General features: G+C 37.2%; 1 protein-coding gene across 4 annotated transcripts in view; it reads left to right on the top strand.

The window, feature by feature from the left end:
* The window catches only part of Vamp4 (vesicle associated membrane protein 4), a 47,132-nt gene that overhangs the window by 19,673 nt on the left and 12,150 nt on the right, over positions 1-15,309 (top strand). For 3 of the 4 annotated variants that reach the window (XM_087194123.1, XM_087194122.1, XM_004853438.3), the window contains exons 3-4: positions 1,416-1,462; positions 11,136-11,186. In XM_087194123.1, the coding sequence (XP_087050249.1) occupies positions 1,416-1,462; positions 11,136-11,186 (98 nt within the window). The remainder of the gene's footprint in view (positions 1-1,415; positions 1,463-11,135; positions 11,187-15,309) is intronic. The other variant, XM_087194124.1, reaches the window with a different exon arrangement.

Raw genomic sequence — 15,309 nt, 5'->3', positions numbered from 1 at the left:
TCTACTGACCATATGATGTGTCTTTTCACACCAGCCTCCACCTTTTGGTGACTTCACCTCTAACAAAGCTGGGAGCAGGTGGGGAGGCTGAGCTAATTGGAGTAGGGAGAGGAAGGAGCAGGAAAACACAGAGCCCCAGGAAAAAGTGCTGTATGGAATTGCCTAGGCTGTGTCTTACTCGTTTCCTCTTTCTTCCTTTTCTTTGACTAAGAGCTATTTCATTTTAACTTATTATGGTGGTCATGCAAGTAAGAGAAAAGAAGAGACAATGTTCCTCTTTTACTGGAATGATGTTTATGATTACAAATGAAATAAGACATTTTTATAAATATAAAAGGAACCTTGGTTTATGTAGCCTCTAACATGAATATTGACAAAAAAAAATTATTACAAACTTAAAACACCAGGGAGTTGTTATCTTGTACTTCTGGTGATCAGAAGTCCAGAATGGGACTTATGGGGCTAAAAACAAGGTGCCAGAAGGACTATTTTCCTTCTAGAAGCACTATGAGAAAAATTGCTTTCTTGCCTTTCCAAGCTTCTGAAGGCTGCCTGCCTTTTTTGGCTCATGCCCTTCCTCTGTCTGTCTCCTGCTCTTCCTCTTTCCACTCCCTACCCCTTCCCCTCCATGTTTCCCTACTTTCCCCTCTTGTTAGCTTGAGCCTACATGAATAATCCACAATGGACTTCCCTTACAAACATGCAAGTTAACCCACTCACAGGTTTTGGTGATTAGGACATGGACAGCCATTATTCTGTCTACAACAAGTGAAAACTGTTTAAGTTCTTATATGTCTAAAAAGGTCTTCGATCCCCAGTACTAAAATAAATAAATAAATAAATAAATTTTTAAAAATAAAAAGGTCTGGATTTGCTCTTCTTTAGTCTGCTTTGGGAATTCTTGTCTTCTCCTCTTGGCAACATGATAAGGCCAGCTTCATTTTAAGGAAGATTGTTCTATTTTATAAGGTAAGAATATAAAGTTGTTTTTCAAATTTGTGTAGAGGGCTGTTTATAGACTGAGTAGGTGAATTATGTTAGTTATTAAGCTCCAAAGTTTACCTCTCTGTTCTGCTTAGTTTGAGCTCCAAAAGCTATGGTTTTTCTTTGCCACCTGGATCCCTAGTAAATCCTGCTAGTAAAGAGAGAGACTGGAAGATAGGAAGAAGGGAGTTGGTCTTTCCTGCAGTGTCAGCTATAGAATTCTGGAATTGTAAGCATTCATTTGGAAGGTAGGCAAATTTGTTTCACACCTTTTAGTTTCCAATGAAGTGTATGTAATTATTCTCTCTGCCTGGAAGCTTGCAGTTAAGAAATTTTACTAGTACAGAAAACTTGTTTCAAAATCCTCTTTGACTTTTTTAAAGACTTCTGCATCTAAAACTCAAAATTGTTTTTTTATTGTTGTTTGACAGAGAAATCTTTTGGAAGATGATTCAGATGAAGAAGAGGACTTTTTTCTGTAAGTTTTTTTCTTTTTCATAGCTTTATCAGGGAATACTCAACATATGAGATGCCTTGGTTTGCAAACTTGATTCTTTCCATGATTCTGGTTGCAAACTGAGTTGAATGAGAACCAAACCAAATTCAGTGATTAGGTTCGATATTGACCTTATGAGGAAATTCGATTCAGTTCTCATCCAGTTCAGTTTGCAACCAGAATCATGGAAAGAATTGAGTTCATGAACTGAGGTACCACTGTATACTTAAAGTGTACGATGAGTTTTAACATATGTACTATAAGCCTATGAAATAATCTTAAAAATAAAATCATAACATAGTCATCATGGTGACCTGTTGCTCTCCCAGTCAGAGAAACCATTGATCTGTTTTCAGTCATAATTTGTATTTTCTAGAATTTTTATAGTGAAATCACACAGCTGCCCCTCTCCATTTTTTACTGGCATCATTTGCTGAGCCTCATTATTTAGAAGTTTAATCATGTATCAGTAGTGTTGTTTCCTGAGTAGTATTCCTCCATGTGAATATACTACAATGTATATCTATTCACTAGTGTGTGGATATTTGGGTTGTTTCTAGTTTTGGGCTAGTACAAATAAAGCTTCAATAAATGTTTGCATATAGCAGTGGTGGCAGACTTATGGCATACAGGTTGTTTTTCTTTTAATACAAAAGATGTTAATGTACGAGTTGCTTTTTCTAAACTAAAACCTCAGTATTCAGGTTTAATTGCAGTGTTGGCATTTTGCAGTAAATGAGTTTTGGATTGCAGTTTGGGCATTTGTCTCTAAAAGGTTCACCATCACTGGCATACAGGCTTTTGTGTGGACATACGCTTTTATTTCTCTGGGTAAATTTCTCCAGGTAGATCCTACAAGTGTATATTAATCAGTTTCTTGTCCCTGGGACCAAATACCTGACGTACACAATTTAAGTGAGGAGACGTTTCATTGGCTCAGGGTTCCCTCCATGATTAGCTTGCAGAAATAGCATGGCAGTAGGGTGGGGCAATGCTGCTTCGTTCATAGCAGCCAGAAAGCAGAGCAGGAGGAACGGTACCTGAGAGGAAGGGGCCAAGGACCAGATAAGAAGGTCATGCCTCCGGGACCCACCCAGAAGTTTGGTTTACTAATCCCATGGGCAAATTTAAGCCAATCAAATTGACAGTCCAGTTTAACTGTCACAAAGTGAAATGGCTAGTGTGCAACTGCTTTCCAAAGTAGTAGTATCATTGTACATTCTCATCAGTATTGTTTGAAAGTTTTAGTTGCTCCACATTCTTACCAACACTACATGTGGTCAGTCTTTTTTCATTTTAGCCATTCTAGGGGGTAGGGAGTGGTATCTCATTGTGATATTAATTTGCATGTCCCTAATGAGAAATGATGTTGATCATCTTTTAGTGTACTTATTTTCTATCCTCATACCTTCTTTGGCAAGGTATCTGTTCAAATCTTTTGCTTTCTCTGTTTCATTTTGTTTTGTCTTTTCCGTGCTGGGGATTGAACTCAGGGCCTTGAACGTGCTAGGCAAGTGCTCTACCACTGAGCTACACCTCTAGCTCTTGCCTCTTTTTAAATTTGTCTTCTTATTAAGCTTTAGGAGTTTTTTTTTATGTATTCAAGGTATAAGCGCTTTGTCAGCTTGCAAATATTCATTCCACATTTGTAACTCTACTTATTCAGTTTATAAGTATATCATTTGAAGTTTAAAGCTTTGATTTTGATTAAATCAATGTATACAATTTTTATAAATTTTGTATTAGCACATGTTCACAGTACATAATGATTACATTTGTTGTTAGGAGTTTGTGTATGGATAGCACCACCACCCCTTCCAATTCTTGGTCCCCTTCCCATTTGCAAAAGCTCTGTTTCCTTTTTTTTCCTTTCCTTTCTTTCTTTCTTTTTTTGCCATCCCCTTTGCCCCCGCCTTCCCTCTACCTCTTATTCCTCTTCCCATTTGAAAAAGATCTTCCTACTTCCCATTTTGGGTTTCTCACACAAGAGAAACTGATATTTAAGCTTGTGTGTCTGATTGTGTTCACTTAATATTATGGTTTTATCTCACCATATGTTAAACTAAAAATGGATCAGAGATCTAAATGTTAAAACAGAAACACTTCATCTACTGGAAGATAAAGTAGGTAAAACTCTTGAAAACATAGGCATAGGCAAGGACCTTTTTGAGCAGAATCCCAGTGGCACAAGGAATAGTAGCAAGAATCAACAAAAGCTTCTGCACTGTAAAGGAAACAACCAACAAAGTGAAGAGACAACCTGCTGAATGGGAAAAAAAACTTTGCCAGCTATTCCTCAGTCAGAGAACTAACATGTAGAATATCCTAAGAACTCAAAGAAATTAGACCCTGCAAAAATAAAAGACCCAATCAAAAATTGTGCACCCAAAATGAATAGACACGTCTCAGTATGAATGGCCAATAAATACATTAAAAAATGTCCAACATCACTCACTGGCCATTGGAGAAATGCAAACTAACACAACACAGATTCCATCCTACTCAAGAAAGAATGGCTCGGGCCAGAGATTTAGCTCAGTGGTTCCATCGCTTGCCTTGAAACCACAAGGTCCCATGTTCGATCCCTGGTACCAAAAAAAAAAAAAAAAAAAAAAAGAAAGAATGGCTGTCATAAGAAATCAAATGGGCTGGGGATTTAGCTCAGTGGTTCCACCACCAGCCTGGCAAATGCAAGGACCGGAGTTTGATTCCTGGTACCAAAAAAAAAGAGAAAGAAATCAAGTAATGACAAACCCTGGCAAGGCTTCAGGGAAAAAGGAGACCTTCTGCATTGTTGGTGATAACGTAAACTAGTACAACCACTATGGAAATCAATATGGAGAGTCTTCAAAAAACTAAAAATAGAAACTCCATTTGACCCAGCTATTCCCCTTCTAGGTATTTTCCCAAAAGGGTTAAAGTCATCATCTTACACTGGTACGTGAATACTTACGTTTATAGCAGCACATATTATTATAGCTAAATGTTGGAAATGGCCTATATGCCCCATAACAGAGGAATGGATAAAGAAAATGTGATACTTATATAGTGTAGAGTACTTCTCTGCCTTAAAGATGGGTAAATTAGGACCAGGGATTTAGCTCAATGGTGATGCTGCCTGCCTCACAAGCGCAAGGTCCTGAGTTTGATCCCTATACCCAAAAAAAGATGGGTAAACTTTTGTGACAGTGGGGTGTTGAGGTCCCCCACTACAATTGTATTAGTGCATATATGACTTTTCATGTCCGTTAGTATTTGTTTTATATAGTTGGGTGCACTAGTGTTTGGTGCATAGATATTTATGATTGTCATCTCTTCCTCTTGGATTCTTCCCTTTACAAGGATGTAGTGTCCTTCTTCGTCTCTCTTAATTAGTGTTGGTTTGAAATCTACTTGATCTGCAAAGAGGATAGCTACTCCTGCTTTTTTTCTGGTTCCTGTTGCATGGAGTATTGTTTTCCACCCTTTAACTTTCAGTCTATGAGTTTCCTTTTGAATTAAGTGTGTTTCTTGTATGCAGCATATTGTTGGATTTTGCTTCTTGATCCATTCTGCCAGTCTCTTTCTTTTGATTGGTGAATTGAGACCATTAACATTGATGGTTATAACTGAAACGTGCTGACTTGTCATTGCCATGACTTTTTCTGTTTGTTGGGTTCTTCCCCTTTTCATTTAATTTCTTGTCATGCCAGATGGGTTCATTCTGCTTTGCTTCCTGGGGTTGTGATCCTTAATGTCTGTTCCTAGGATATTGTGTAAAATTCTTTGGAGTGTTGATTTGGTGTTCATGAAGTTCCTGAGGTGCTCTTGGTCATGAAAGTATCTTATTTCTCCATCCATTTTGAAAGATAGTTTTGCAGGGTACATCAATCTGGGTTGGAGGCTGTTTTCTTTTAGGGCTTGGAATATGTCAGTCCAAGCTCTTCTTGCCTTGATGGTTTGTGTTGAGAAGTCTGCTGTGATTCTGATGGGCTTTCCTTTGTATGTGATTTGTTTCTTTTCTCTGACTGCTTGGAGAACTTTGTTCTTCTGTTGAGTTTCTGGAATCTTAACAATTATATGCCTATGTGTAGATTTTTTTTGATCAAGGCTATTTGGAGTCCTATATGCCTCACTTATCTGTATGTCAAGCTGTTTTCCCCTGCTTGGGAAGTTTTCTGCCATTATTTCTGTGAAGAGATTTTTTTATGGCATCCGCACTCTCTCTTGTTTCTTCATTGAGCCCAATCAGTCTTATGTTATTCTTCTTTGCATCATCTAGCAGCTGCTGGATTGATTTCTCATGTTCCCTTATAATTTTGAAGCAAGTTTTCTTTTCCTGGTCACTAATTGCAATCTTATCTTCTATATCTGAAATTCTGTCCTCACATTGGCTCATTCTGCTGTGTAGACTTTCAATGGAGTTTTTCATGTCCTGGAAATCTATTTGCATCTGTTTTATGGATTCTATTTGTTTCTTATGTTGGGATTCCATCATGTTCCTGAGCACCTCTCTAGATTTATTAATCATGTCTTGCACTAGGGGCACAATTTCTCCTGTTATCTGAGAAATTATTTCTGATTTCATTTTTTCCACATCTCCTTTTGTTGCCAGTTCAGTGGGTCCAGGTGGTTGAGTATCAGAGTGTTCCATCTCATTTCCCTTTGGGGTTGCTGTAGGTGATCTGGAAGTCTGCTTTTGAGACTTATTTACATGTTTTCTCATTTCGACTGGGTCGGGGGGCTGTTAGCACCTGCACGGATTACCTCCTCTGAGCTGGGAGAGGTGGGACAGGGGCTGGGAGCAGCGGTAGGGATGGTGACCAGGAAGCCCCTTCCTCTGGACCAGAAGCAGTGGGACGGCGGCTCAGAAGCCCCTACCTCTGTGCCGGGAGCAGTGGGACTCAGTACCTTGGTCTGGTGGTCTGGTGACCTCTGCGTCTTTGTAGTGTGGAACCAGGTGGCTGCCTGTCTGTAGCGGGGTGATTCGGCGTGTTCGCGAGACTCAGGACCTCGGTAGGGCATGCACAGACCTGCCTGTCTGCAGCGGGCTGATTCGGTGTATTCGCAGCAAGTGGGGACCTCGGCAGGGCGTGGGCAGACCTGCCTGTCTGCAGCAGGGTGATTGGGCGTGTTCTGTGGGACTCAGGACCTCGGTAGGGCGTGCACAGACCTGCCTGTCTGCAGCGGGCTGATTCGGCGACTTCCGCGCGACCTGGGTAAACTTTTTAATTCCATATTGAAGCAATGTTTTCCAAACCCATTGTCACTAAGGTTTTCACCTGTTTGTTTTCTAGGAGTTTTAAAGTTTTGGCTTTCAAATTTAGGCCTGTAACTCATCTTAAGTTAATTGTTATACATGGCTGAGATAAGGATGAAGAACTTTTATGGCCTTCTGCTTGTTCCGTAATCATTTGATGAAAAGATTATCCTTTACCCCATCGAATTACTTTGATATCTTGCCAAAAATTTAGTGACCTGACCATGTTGACAGTTACATTTAGAAAGTGCCCATCCACAGGTCTGGATTTGTATCTGTAACATCAGGAAATACAATGATGTTGCTATAGTTTTCTCTGGGGTTAATAAAGAGGGATATCCCTAAGGAAACATGTATATCTTACTTTATTCAACTATATTTTATTAGAGGGTGGATTTTTTTCTTTTTTTCTTTTTTTTTTTTGGTACCGGGGGTCGAACTCAGGACCTTGCACTTGTGAGGCAGGCACCCAAACCACTGAGCTAAATCCCTAGCCTTGGATTTTTTTCTTAAATGAAAATTTTTTTTTTGGTAGCAGGGATTGAAATCGGGACCTTGCGCTTGTGAGGCAGGTGCCAGAAATGAAAATATTTTATAAAAATATATTTTATAACCCACAAAGCAATGCATGATAAAAGCTTATAGAACAGAAAAGTCCAATACAGAAAATACTGTCACTTTTTTCCATAGAATTCATTTATTCTTTATTAATATATCTTTCGATGCATAATTACCACATTTATTTGAGGGAATTGATATACATATCACAGCTTGATCACTAATTTTTTTATTTTAATGTAATGCAAGTAGATATTAATAAAATATAAAAGCCATTCTATGAAAAAATAATTTTTCATAATAAAACTTATTAAAGAATGAGTGGTAAATATACTGCATATCATGATCTTAAAAGAATGTATAAATGCTATCATTTTTGACAGGAATGTCAAGATGATATGGGAGATAATGTTTTACAGGTGACAAGATTTCCATAAAATTCAAAAGCTAATTGCCTACATTGCCATGTACAGTGAGAAGAAGCCCTAGAGTAGGGCAGTATCCACCTATCAAAAAGGAAATCAGCATTGAGAGAAAGGCCAGATGGCTTGGGTAAATAAGTGATGACCTGAATTTGAGTTTGATACCCTGTTGAGCGAATTACTCTTTCTGGCCAACAGTGGTTCACTCCAAAGTAATGTCATGTCTTCCAAAGGGCCTAACAACCAAATTGGCACAGTGTTTAAAATACACCTTCCACACTGTGTTCTGTGTATTGAAAAGGAGACAAACCAAATAAAGTTAATAAAATTTTTAAAAACCACTTGACATTCAGTAGCAGTATTCACAGTATTCAAAAGGTAAAACAACCCATGTCCATCAATGTGGAGTGTACATAAAAGGGATATTGTTCAGCTTTTAAAAAGAAACACATTCTAATAAATACAACAATATGAATGAACTCTGAAGACATTAGGTTGAGTGATAGAAGTCAGTCACAAAGGGAAAAGTATTACATGATTACACTTAGGAGAGGTACTGAAGTAGCCAGATTCATAGAAACACAAAGTAGAATGGTGGTTGCCAAGGCTTTGAGAAAGGTAGAGTGGAGAGTTTGATGTTTAATTAATTTGAAAAGATGAAAATTTTCTAGAGATGGATGCTGGTGATGGTTGCAGACCATGTGGATGTGCTTAATGCCATAGAACTTTATACCTAAATGATTAAAATAGCTAATTTTGTTTTATGTTTACCACAACAAAAATTAATTGACCATATGTGTGGCTCTATTTCTAGACTTTGCTCATTTACGCTGACCTATATATTGATAAATCAGTAACACAATTTGACTATTATGTCTTCAATAATTTGCGAGGTAGAGTACTATATGTCCTTTATAAGTTTATATTATAGTTTATATTTAAGTTTATATTTCAAGGTTCTTTTGGCTTATTAGGGGTTGTAAGAATTTTAATACAAATTTTAGTATCATCTTGTCTGTTTTCTACAAAAAAATCCTGCTGGGATTTTGGTTGAGGTTGCATTAAATCTATAGACCAATTTGTGGAGAATTAATATCTTAATAATTTTGGCTTCTCTAATGCATGAAAATCATATCTGTATTTATTACAGCCCTTAATTTCTCTTAGCAATATCTTGTAGTTTTTAATGTCCAGATCTTGTATACTTTTTTAACCAAATTTATCCTAAGTATCTCATACTTTCTAATGCTATGACATTTAAAAACTTTATTTCTTATTATTCATTGCTTGTATCTTACAGCTTTGCTAAGTGCACTTATTAATTTTAGTAGTATTTTTATAAATCCCATTGGATTTTTTACATACACAATTATGTTGTCTGCAAATAAAAGACACTTTTACTTCTTATTTATATGTATGCCTTTTATTTATCTTACCTTTTTGCTCTGGCTAGAAGGTTTGGAACAGTTCTGAATAGAAATGGTGAGCAAGAATGTCCGTGTTTTGTGTTTGATCTCCTGTAGGGTAAAGCATTCCTTCTTTCACCACAAAGTTTGCTCTTACTGCAGGGGCTGGGGGTGGTGCCACACGGTGGTTAGATGCCTTTTATTAGATTGAGGAAGTCCTCTTCTAGCCCTACCTTGTTAAGAGTTTTATCATTAATTGATGTTGAATTTTGTCAGAATTTCATCTACATCTGTTGATATGATCACATGGCTTAGCTTTTTTTTTCATAATGTCATGAATTCTTTTGACTGATTCTGAAATTTTAAACCAGTTTTGCATTCCTGGGATTAACTCTGCTTGGTCCTCATGTATTAACCTTTTAAACCATTGTTGGAATCAATCTGTTAAAATTTTATGAAGAACTTTTGCATCTGTGTTCATGAGCAGGATTAGTTGGTTGATAGTTACTGTCTTTTCTTGCTGTGTCTTTGGTTTTCATAGATTACTGTTGGCTTGATATAATGACTTGTTCTGTCTTCAGGTTTCCAGAAGAGTCTGCATAGAATTGATACTGTTTCTTCATTAAATGTTTGGTTACTTACTGAAACCATCTAGTCCTAGAATTTTCTTTGTGGGAGTTTTTACTTTTGATTTTAAAATAATTATAGACTTATGGAAGAGTTACACAGATAGTAGAGAGAGTTGCCGTTTACCTTCACCTGGCTTCCCTTCGTAAATCTTACAGCACCATGGTACATTTCTAGAGTAGCATCCCCACCTTGTTCCTAGATATAATTTGTGTCTCTTTTTTTCCCCTGAACAGTCTGGATTGAAGTTCTTTGATTTTTAACTTTCAGAAAACCAACTTTTTTCTTGTAACTACTTTAAAGTCTTGTGTTACTTAATAGATGAAACAAATGTAGCTCCTTAAAAAAAAAAGCTACCATGAGAATAATTTAAACCTAATAATTTTCAGATATCTGTACCACTTTGTAGTTTCCTCACTTAATAACTGGTTTTTAATGTTTTTCATTTTACCCATTTGTAGTTCCTCTGGCTCAGAATATTAGTTCTGTCTATGAAGTCAGTGTTTAACCTATCATTGTGGAGTGGAATACTCGTCCAGTATTCCTAGGCTTAGATGAAGCTATAAAGACTTTAAGGAAAAAGCAGAAGTTAAAGCAAGATGACATTTTCATATTTATAAAGTATGTTAAGTACATTGTAATAAGCAGTTTGATTTTATTCTCCAAAAATGTTTTCTTCTTACCAATAACTGTTTTTTTAATCTCCTTTAGAAATCGCCATAGAAACTCAAGAATCTAGTTTCTCTTGAATTTTGTAGTTCATGCCTTGTTTTCTGTCTTCAGAAAGAGGATAATTACTTAAAATATCCAAGTTTCCATTTTGACAATGTTGAAGTATATTAAGGGGATATACAGTTGACTATAATAAATAATAATTTTAGAAATGTTAATATTTTCTTAAACTCGTGCATGTCCCCCTTGCTATGCTTATAGGTTTATGATAAGTAATCAAAAACATACTTACAAATTTTTAGCCTTTTAATAATTTTTTTCTCTGTCCACCTCTCAGTCAGCATTTCATCATAACCTAAATTCAAGAAGAATTGCACTTTTAGTTCTAGAATTGATCATAAAAATATTCATATTTATCAGTAGTTTTGTTTGGTATTTCAGGGTTTAATGATTAGAAAAAAATATTAAATGACTAAGGAAACTCAGAAACTCAGAAAGTTTTAACATTCAGAAAACTTAGGTTACTTGTGGCTTACAGTAAGTGCCAGTGAAGGAAAGACATGATACTGTGTCATATGTCACTCATTTCCACCAGAACCAGTGACATGTGCTCCTTACGGTAAATGCCTGCCTAATGTTTAGAATTCAGGTTGATTGTGTATATGGCTGTGTGGTGTTTGTTTTTGTCTGATGCTATCATTACTAATATAAAATGGACATTTTATTTTCAGAAGGGGACCATCTGGACCAAGATTTGGACCTAGAAATGATAAAATTAAGCAGTAAGTTCCTGAGACATTTGTCTGCTTAAATGATTGTCTTGTTTCTATGTGAACCAAAGCTTGGGAAACTGCAGCCTGTGACCCAAATCTGGCGATCTGTTTTTAAATGGTTGTACTGGAGAATAGCCATACCCACTTGTTGTCATATTCTCTGGAGCAGCTTTTGAGGAACGATGGCATAGTTAAGTAGTTGTGACAGAGTTGTGACAGAGCTCTTAGGGCACAACGTCTGAAATAGCTGCTGTCTGGTCCTTTGCAGAAAAGATTGCTAACTCCTAATATAAACTAAATATAACTTTTGAGTTATAAAAGCCTAATTATTTTTACTTTCATAAAGCTAAATTTTATAGCTCAGGAAATGCAGGGCTGTTTGTTTTTCTTGATTACTTTATTTCAAATCCATTTATTTAGCATAACCTGAAGATATGTTTTGGTTTCTAATCTATAGCTTGATTCTCATTTTCAGAATCATAAAATAGAATACATTTATTTGTTTATAGCATCTTTTATCTACTTCCTTATCTTTTAGCCTAATCCTTTTTTGGGGGAGGGTTGAGGCAGGGTCTCCCTTTGTAGTCAGGCTGGCCCTGAACTCACTATGTAGCCCAGGCTGGTCTCAGACTTGCAGTGATCCTCCTGCCTCAGGCTCCTGAGTGCTGGGGATTACAGGTGTGCATCACCAAGCCCAGCTTCCTAACCCATATGTTGATGATCTTAGTTTTATGACCAATTGAATTTCAGTTTAAATCTTTTGTTGTATGTATTACTTGATGATAAATGAATATGCTATAGTGAATGTGTCTAATGTTGAAAAAGTATGGGTCCTGACAGGAAGAGAGAAGGAATGGACAGAACAGTGAATCATCTGAGGGAAGGCCCTAAAACTGACCAGCCTATAAAGTATGACAGACTATGGAAGATAAACTAAATGACTCAGACTCAGGATCTAAGGAAAGATTGCAGTCACTGCCCTAATCCTTGGTATAGATGGAAGGTGCTGTATAGAGTCCTTAATTATTCCTCAGATCTTTCAGCTTTCGTTTTAATGAGGTAATGTTGGTGTGAAGAAATGTATCCATTTTACCCTAACCCTAACCTAAAGGATTTCAAGATAGGGAAGTAGGGTGCAAGTTGAATATTCCTTATCTGAAATGTATGGGGTCAGAAGTGTTTTGGATGTTAGGTTCTTTTGGATTTTGGAATATTTACATAGTGAGAAATCTCAGGGAGAGGACCCAAATCTAAACATGAAATTAATGTATGCTTCTCATATACATATCCTGAGGTAATGTTATACAGTATTTTTAGTGTAACTACATTTTAACCACATCCTGTCATAGGAGGTCAGGTGTGGAATTTTCCACTTGTGGTGCTATGTCAGCGCTCAGAAAGTTTCAGATTTTGAAGCATTTCAGATTTCCAGATTAGGAATGCTTAACCTGTACCAACAAATTGACGAGAATACTATTCTAGGCGCTACTATTTCTGTTGCTGTATGACAAGTTATAAACTTGACATCTAAAAGCACTGCACATTTATCATCTCAGTTTCCATGGGTCAGAAGTTCAAGCACTGCTTATGTGAGCCCTCTACTTAGGGTTCAACAAGCCTGCAATCAAGATGTCTCAAAGTGTACAGTCTCACTTGAGGCTTATGACTACGTTCAGGTGATTATGGACAGAATGTCCACTGCTTTAAGTCTTTGATGTCACCAATAAAGATACAATCTGCTTTTAGAGTCACATAGTTTATTACTTATATAGTAAAAGGGTAGCCAAAAGTGCCAGCTCCCAGGGTCCGTTGTCCCATGCACCAAGAATGATGATTCCAAAACAGAAGAGACCAGTGGCTACAGGACCAGTTGTAGGATGCCCTATGGTAAAGGAGCTATTTCTAGACTGTAGTTAAGTGATTTTCACAATCTGCGGAAATAGCCTATGGGAAGTTCATACCTTATCAGTACCTGAGAGGTGATAAACAGTCTTGTGATAGTTTCCTAGGTTGACATGGTAGTCAGTAGGAGGTGGCCTCAACAGGCCCACTCTTTATCAGCGTTCTAGAGCATTCACAAGATACATGACATATGTGGATGTCTGCAAGGGCGCTAATGTGTAATAGCTGAGCCGTTGCCCTACACTGAGCCACTGGCTTCTGTATCCACCTACATGGTCTTATTCTCTTATGCCCAGGCTGTCACTGAAGAGGGGGAATCCACTGATGACACATCTGGTTTTTGGCCTGCCAGTATGCTTTGTTTCCTGTCTGATACCCTTCTGCAGAGTGAGCCTGTTGTTGAGTATGACCTATTAGGTCTTTCGAGTATGATTTTTCTAGCTGAACCCTAAAACCATTGCCAGTTGGACTAAGTAGTCATTACAGAGTATGTGTCTATGTATCACAACACATACAGATATGTAAACTTCCACAATAACTTTGGTAATTACAGAACTTAAACAAATAATTATTGAATAAATATAATGGTTCTTAACTCTAGAGCTGAGAGCTGGCCAGATTTAGTTGGAAATTAGTGATCAGGGGCCAGGGATTTAGCTTAGTGGCGCCATGCCTGCCTCACAAGCACAAGGTCCTGAGTTCGATCCCCAGTACCGAAAAAAAAACCTTAGTGATCAAATGCACAGATTAAACCTTGATGGTTCAACCTCATGAATGCCATTCTAACCAGGACACGACTCATCAGTGTGCCCAAGATGACAGAGGATAGCGTGCCACACCACTTGCCCAAGGAAAGCTCGTCATTAATCAGAAACCCACATTGGTCAATGTCATAAGATACGTTACCATCACTTAATTTGTAACATTTCAATACAGTGTATTTAACTATATATAGATCAACAACATTCCTTTACTTGAATTTAAACACTATTAATGTTGATGACAGATTAATATCACAAAAATACCCATCATCGCTTTTGCGGGAATATTTTGGGGAATGATTTTAAACATTCATATGCCCATATAGAATTTATAATTCTCGGGCCGGAGATTTAGCTCAGTGGTACTACACCTGCCTTGCAAGTGCAAGGTCTTGAGTTCATTCCCCAGTACCGGGAAAAAGAAAAAAAAAAATTATAATTCTCTTTGGAATATTTCTTTGTTTTTAAATTAAATAATAGTACTTTAAATCTCACTCTTATGAACTGTAGATATTCGGTCACAGGTAGGAAATCTCCTAAGTATAGCTTTGGTCAAATCAGCTTCACTTTTATAAACCCCTAGAGAATGTTCCATGGTATAACAGCAATATGTATGAGTTGCAAAAATATAATATAACTATAAAAAGTCTTTTGTCAACAGTCCCTTAAAAGGCCACAAGATGGAGATGTTAACTATGAAAATAAATATTTTCTTTATAAAATAAGGTATGAGTGGGCCAGGGATTTAGCTCAGTGGTTCTGCCTCCTGCCTCACAAGCAAAAGGTTCTGAGTTTCATCCCCAGTACCAAAAAAAGGGCAGGGGGTGATGAGTATGTGTATGCTGCAGAACATGAAGCTCTTTTTTTTTAAAGAGCACTGACATTTATCAAGTGTGTGGAAAGCATTAGATGTTGTACTAAATGTTTGAAAAACATGATCATATTTAATTCTCACAAGTGAAACAGAGATTATCATTTGTGTTTTAAAGCTGAGAAAATACAAATGACTTCCATAACCACAAACAAAGTGAGAAACTGGATTGCAGACCCAGTTCTGTCTGAACATAGAACCCAAGATCTCTGTACTCCACCATACAGCTTCCCTGTTGATGACCAGAATGGTGACAGTTTAGGAGCACAGGTGTCAGACTATAAGAGTATTCCTCTCTGTGGGTCTTTACCTTTTCCTAGTTATGTCCTATCTGTATCATCTTCTACTGACCCAAAGGCCATTATATAAATTTCTACTCTTCCTTCCAAAACTCGCTCTTCCTTTGAGTTGTTAATTTTCTGTTTTAGTTAATTGTCATTATCTGTGTGCTACCACTCAACTGCTCAGATCATAAATTTGAGTCTTATATCCATTTCTGTCCCCAGTTCCTTACCAACATTCAGTTAATCACTTAGTTCTTGAAATCCGCCCCCCCATATATATATATCCCTTAGTTTAGAACAGGGATGGAGAACCT

Source organism: Heterocephalus glaber, unplaced genomic scaffold (genome assembly GCF_053883595.1).
Source record: "Heterocephalus glaber isolate CG9 unplaced genomic scaffold, H.glaber_assembly_v1.0 deba00001600, whole genome shotgun sequence".
NCBI lineage: Eukaryota > Metazoa > Chordata > Mammalia > Rodentia > Bathyergidae > Heterocephalus > Heterocephalus glaber.
This window is presented reverse-complemented; position numbering and strand designations above follow the sequence as displayed.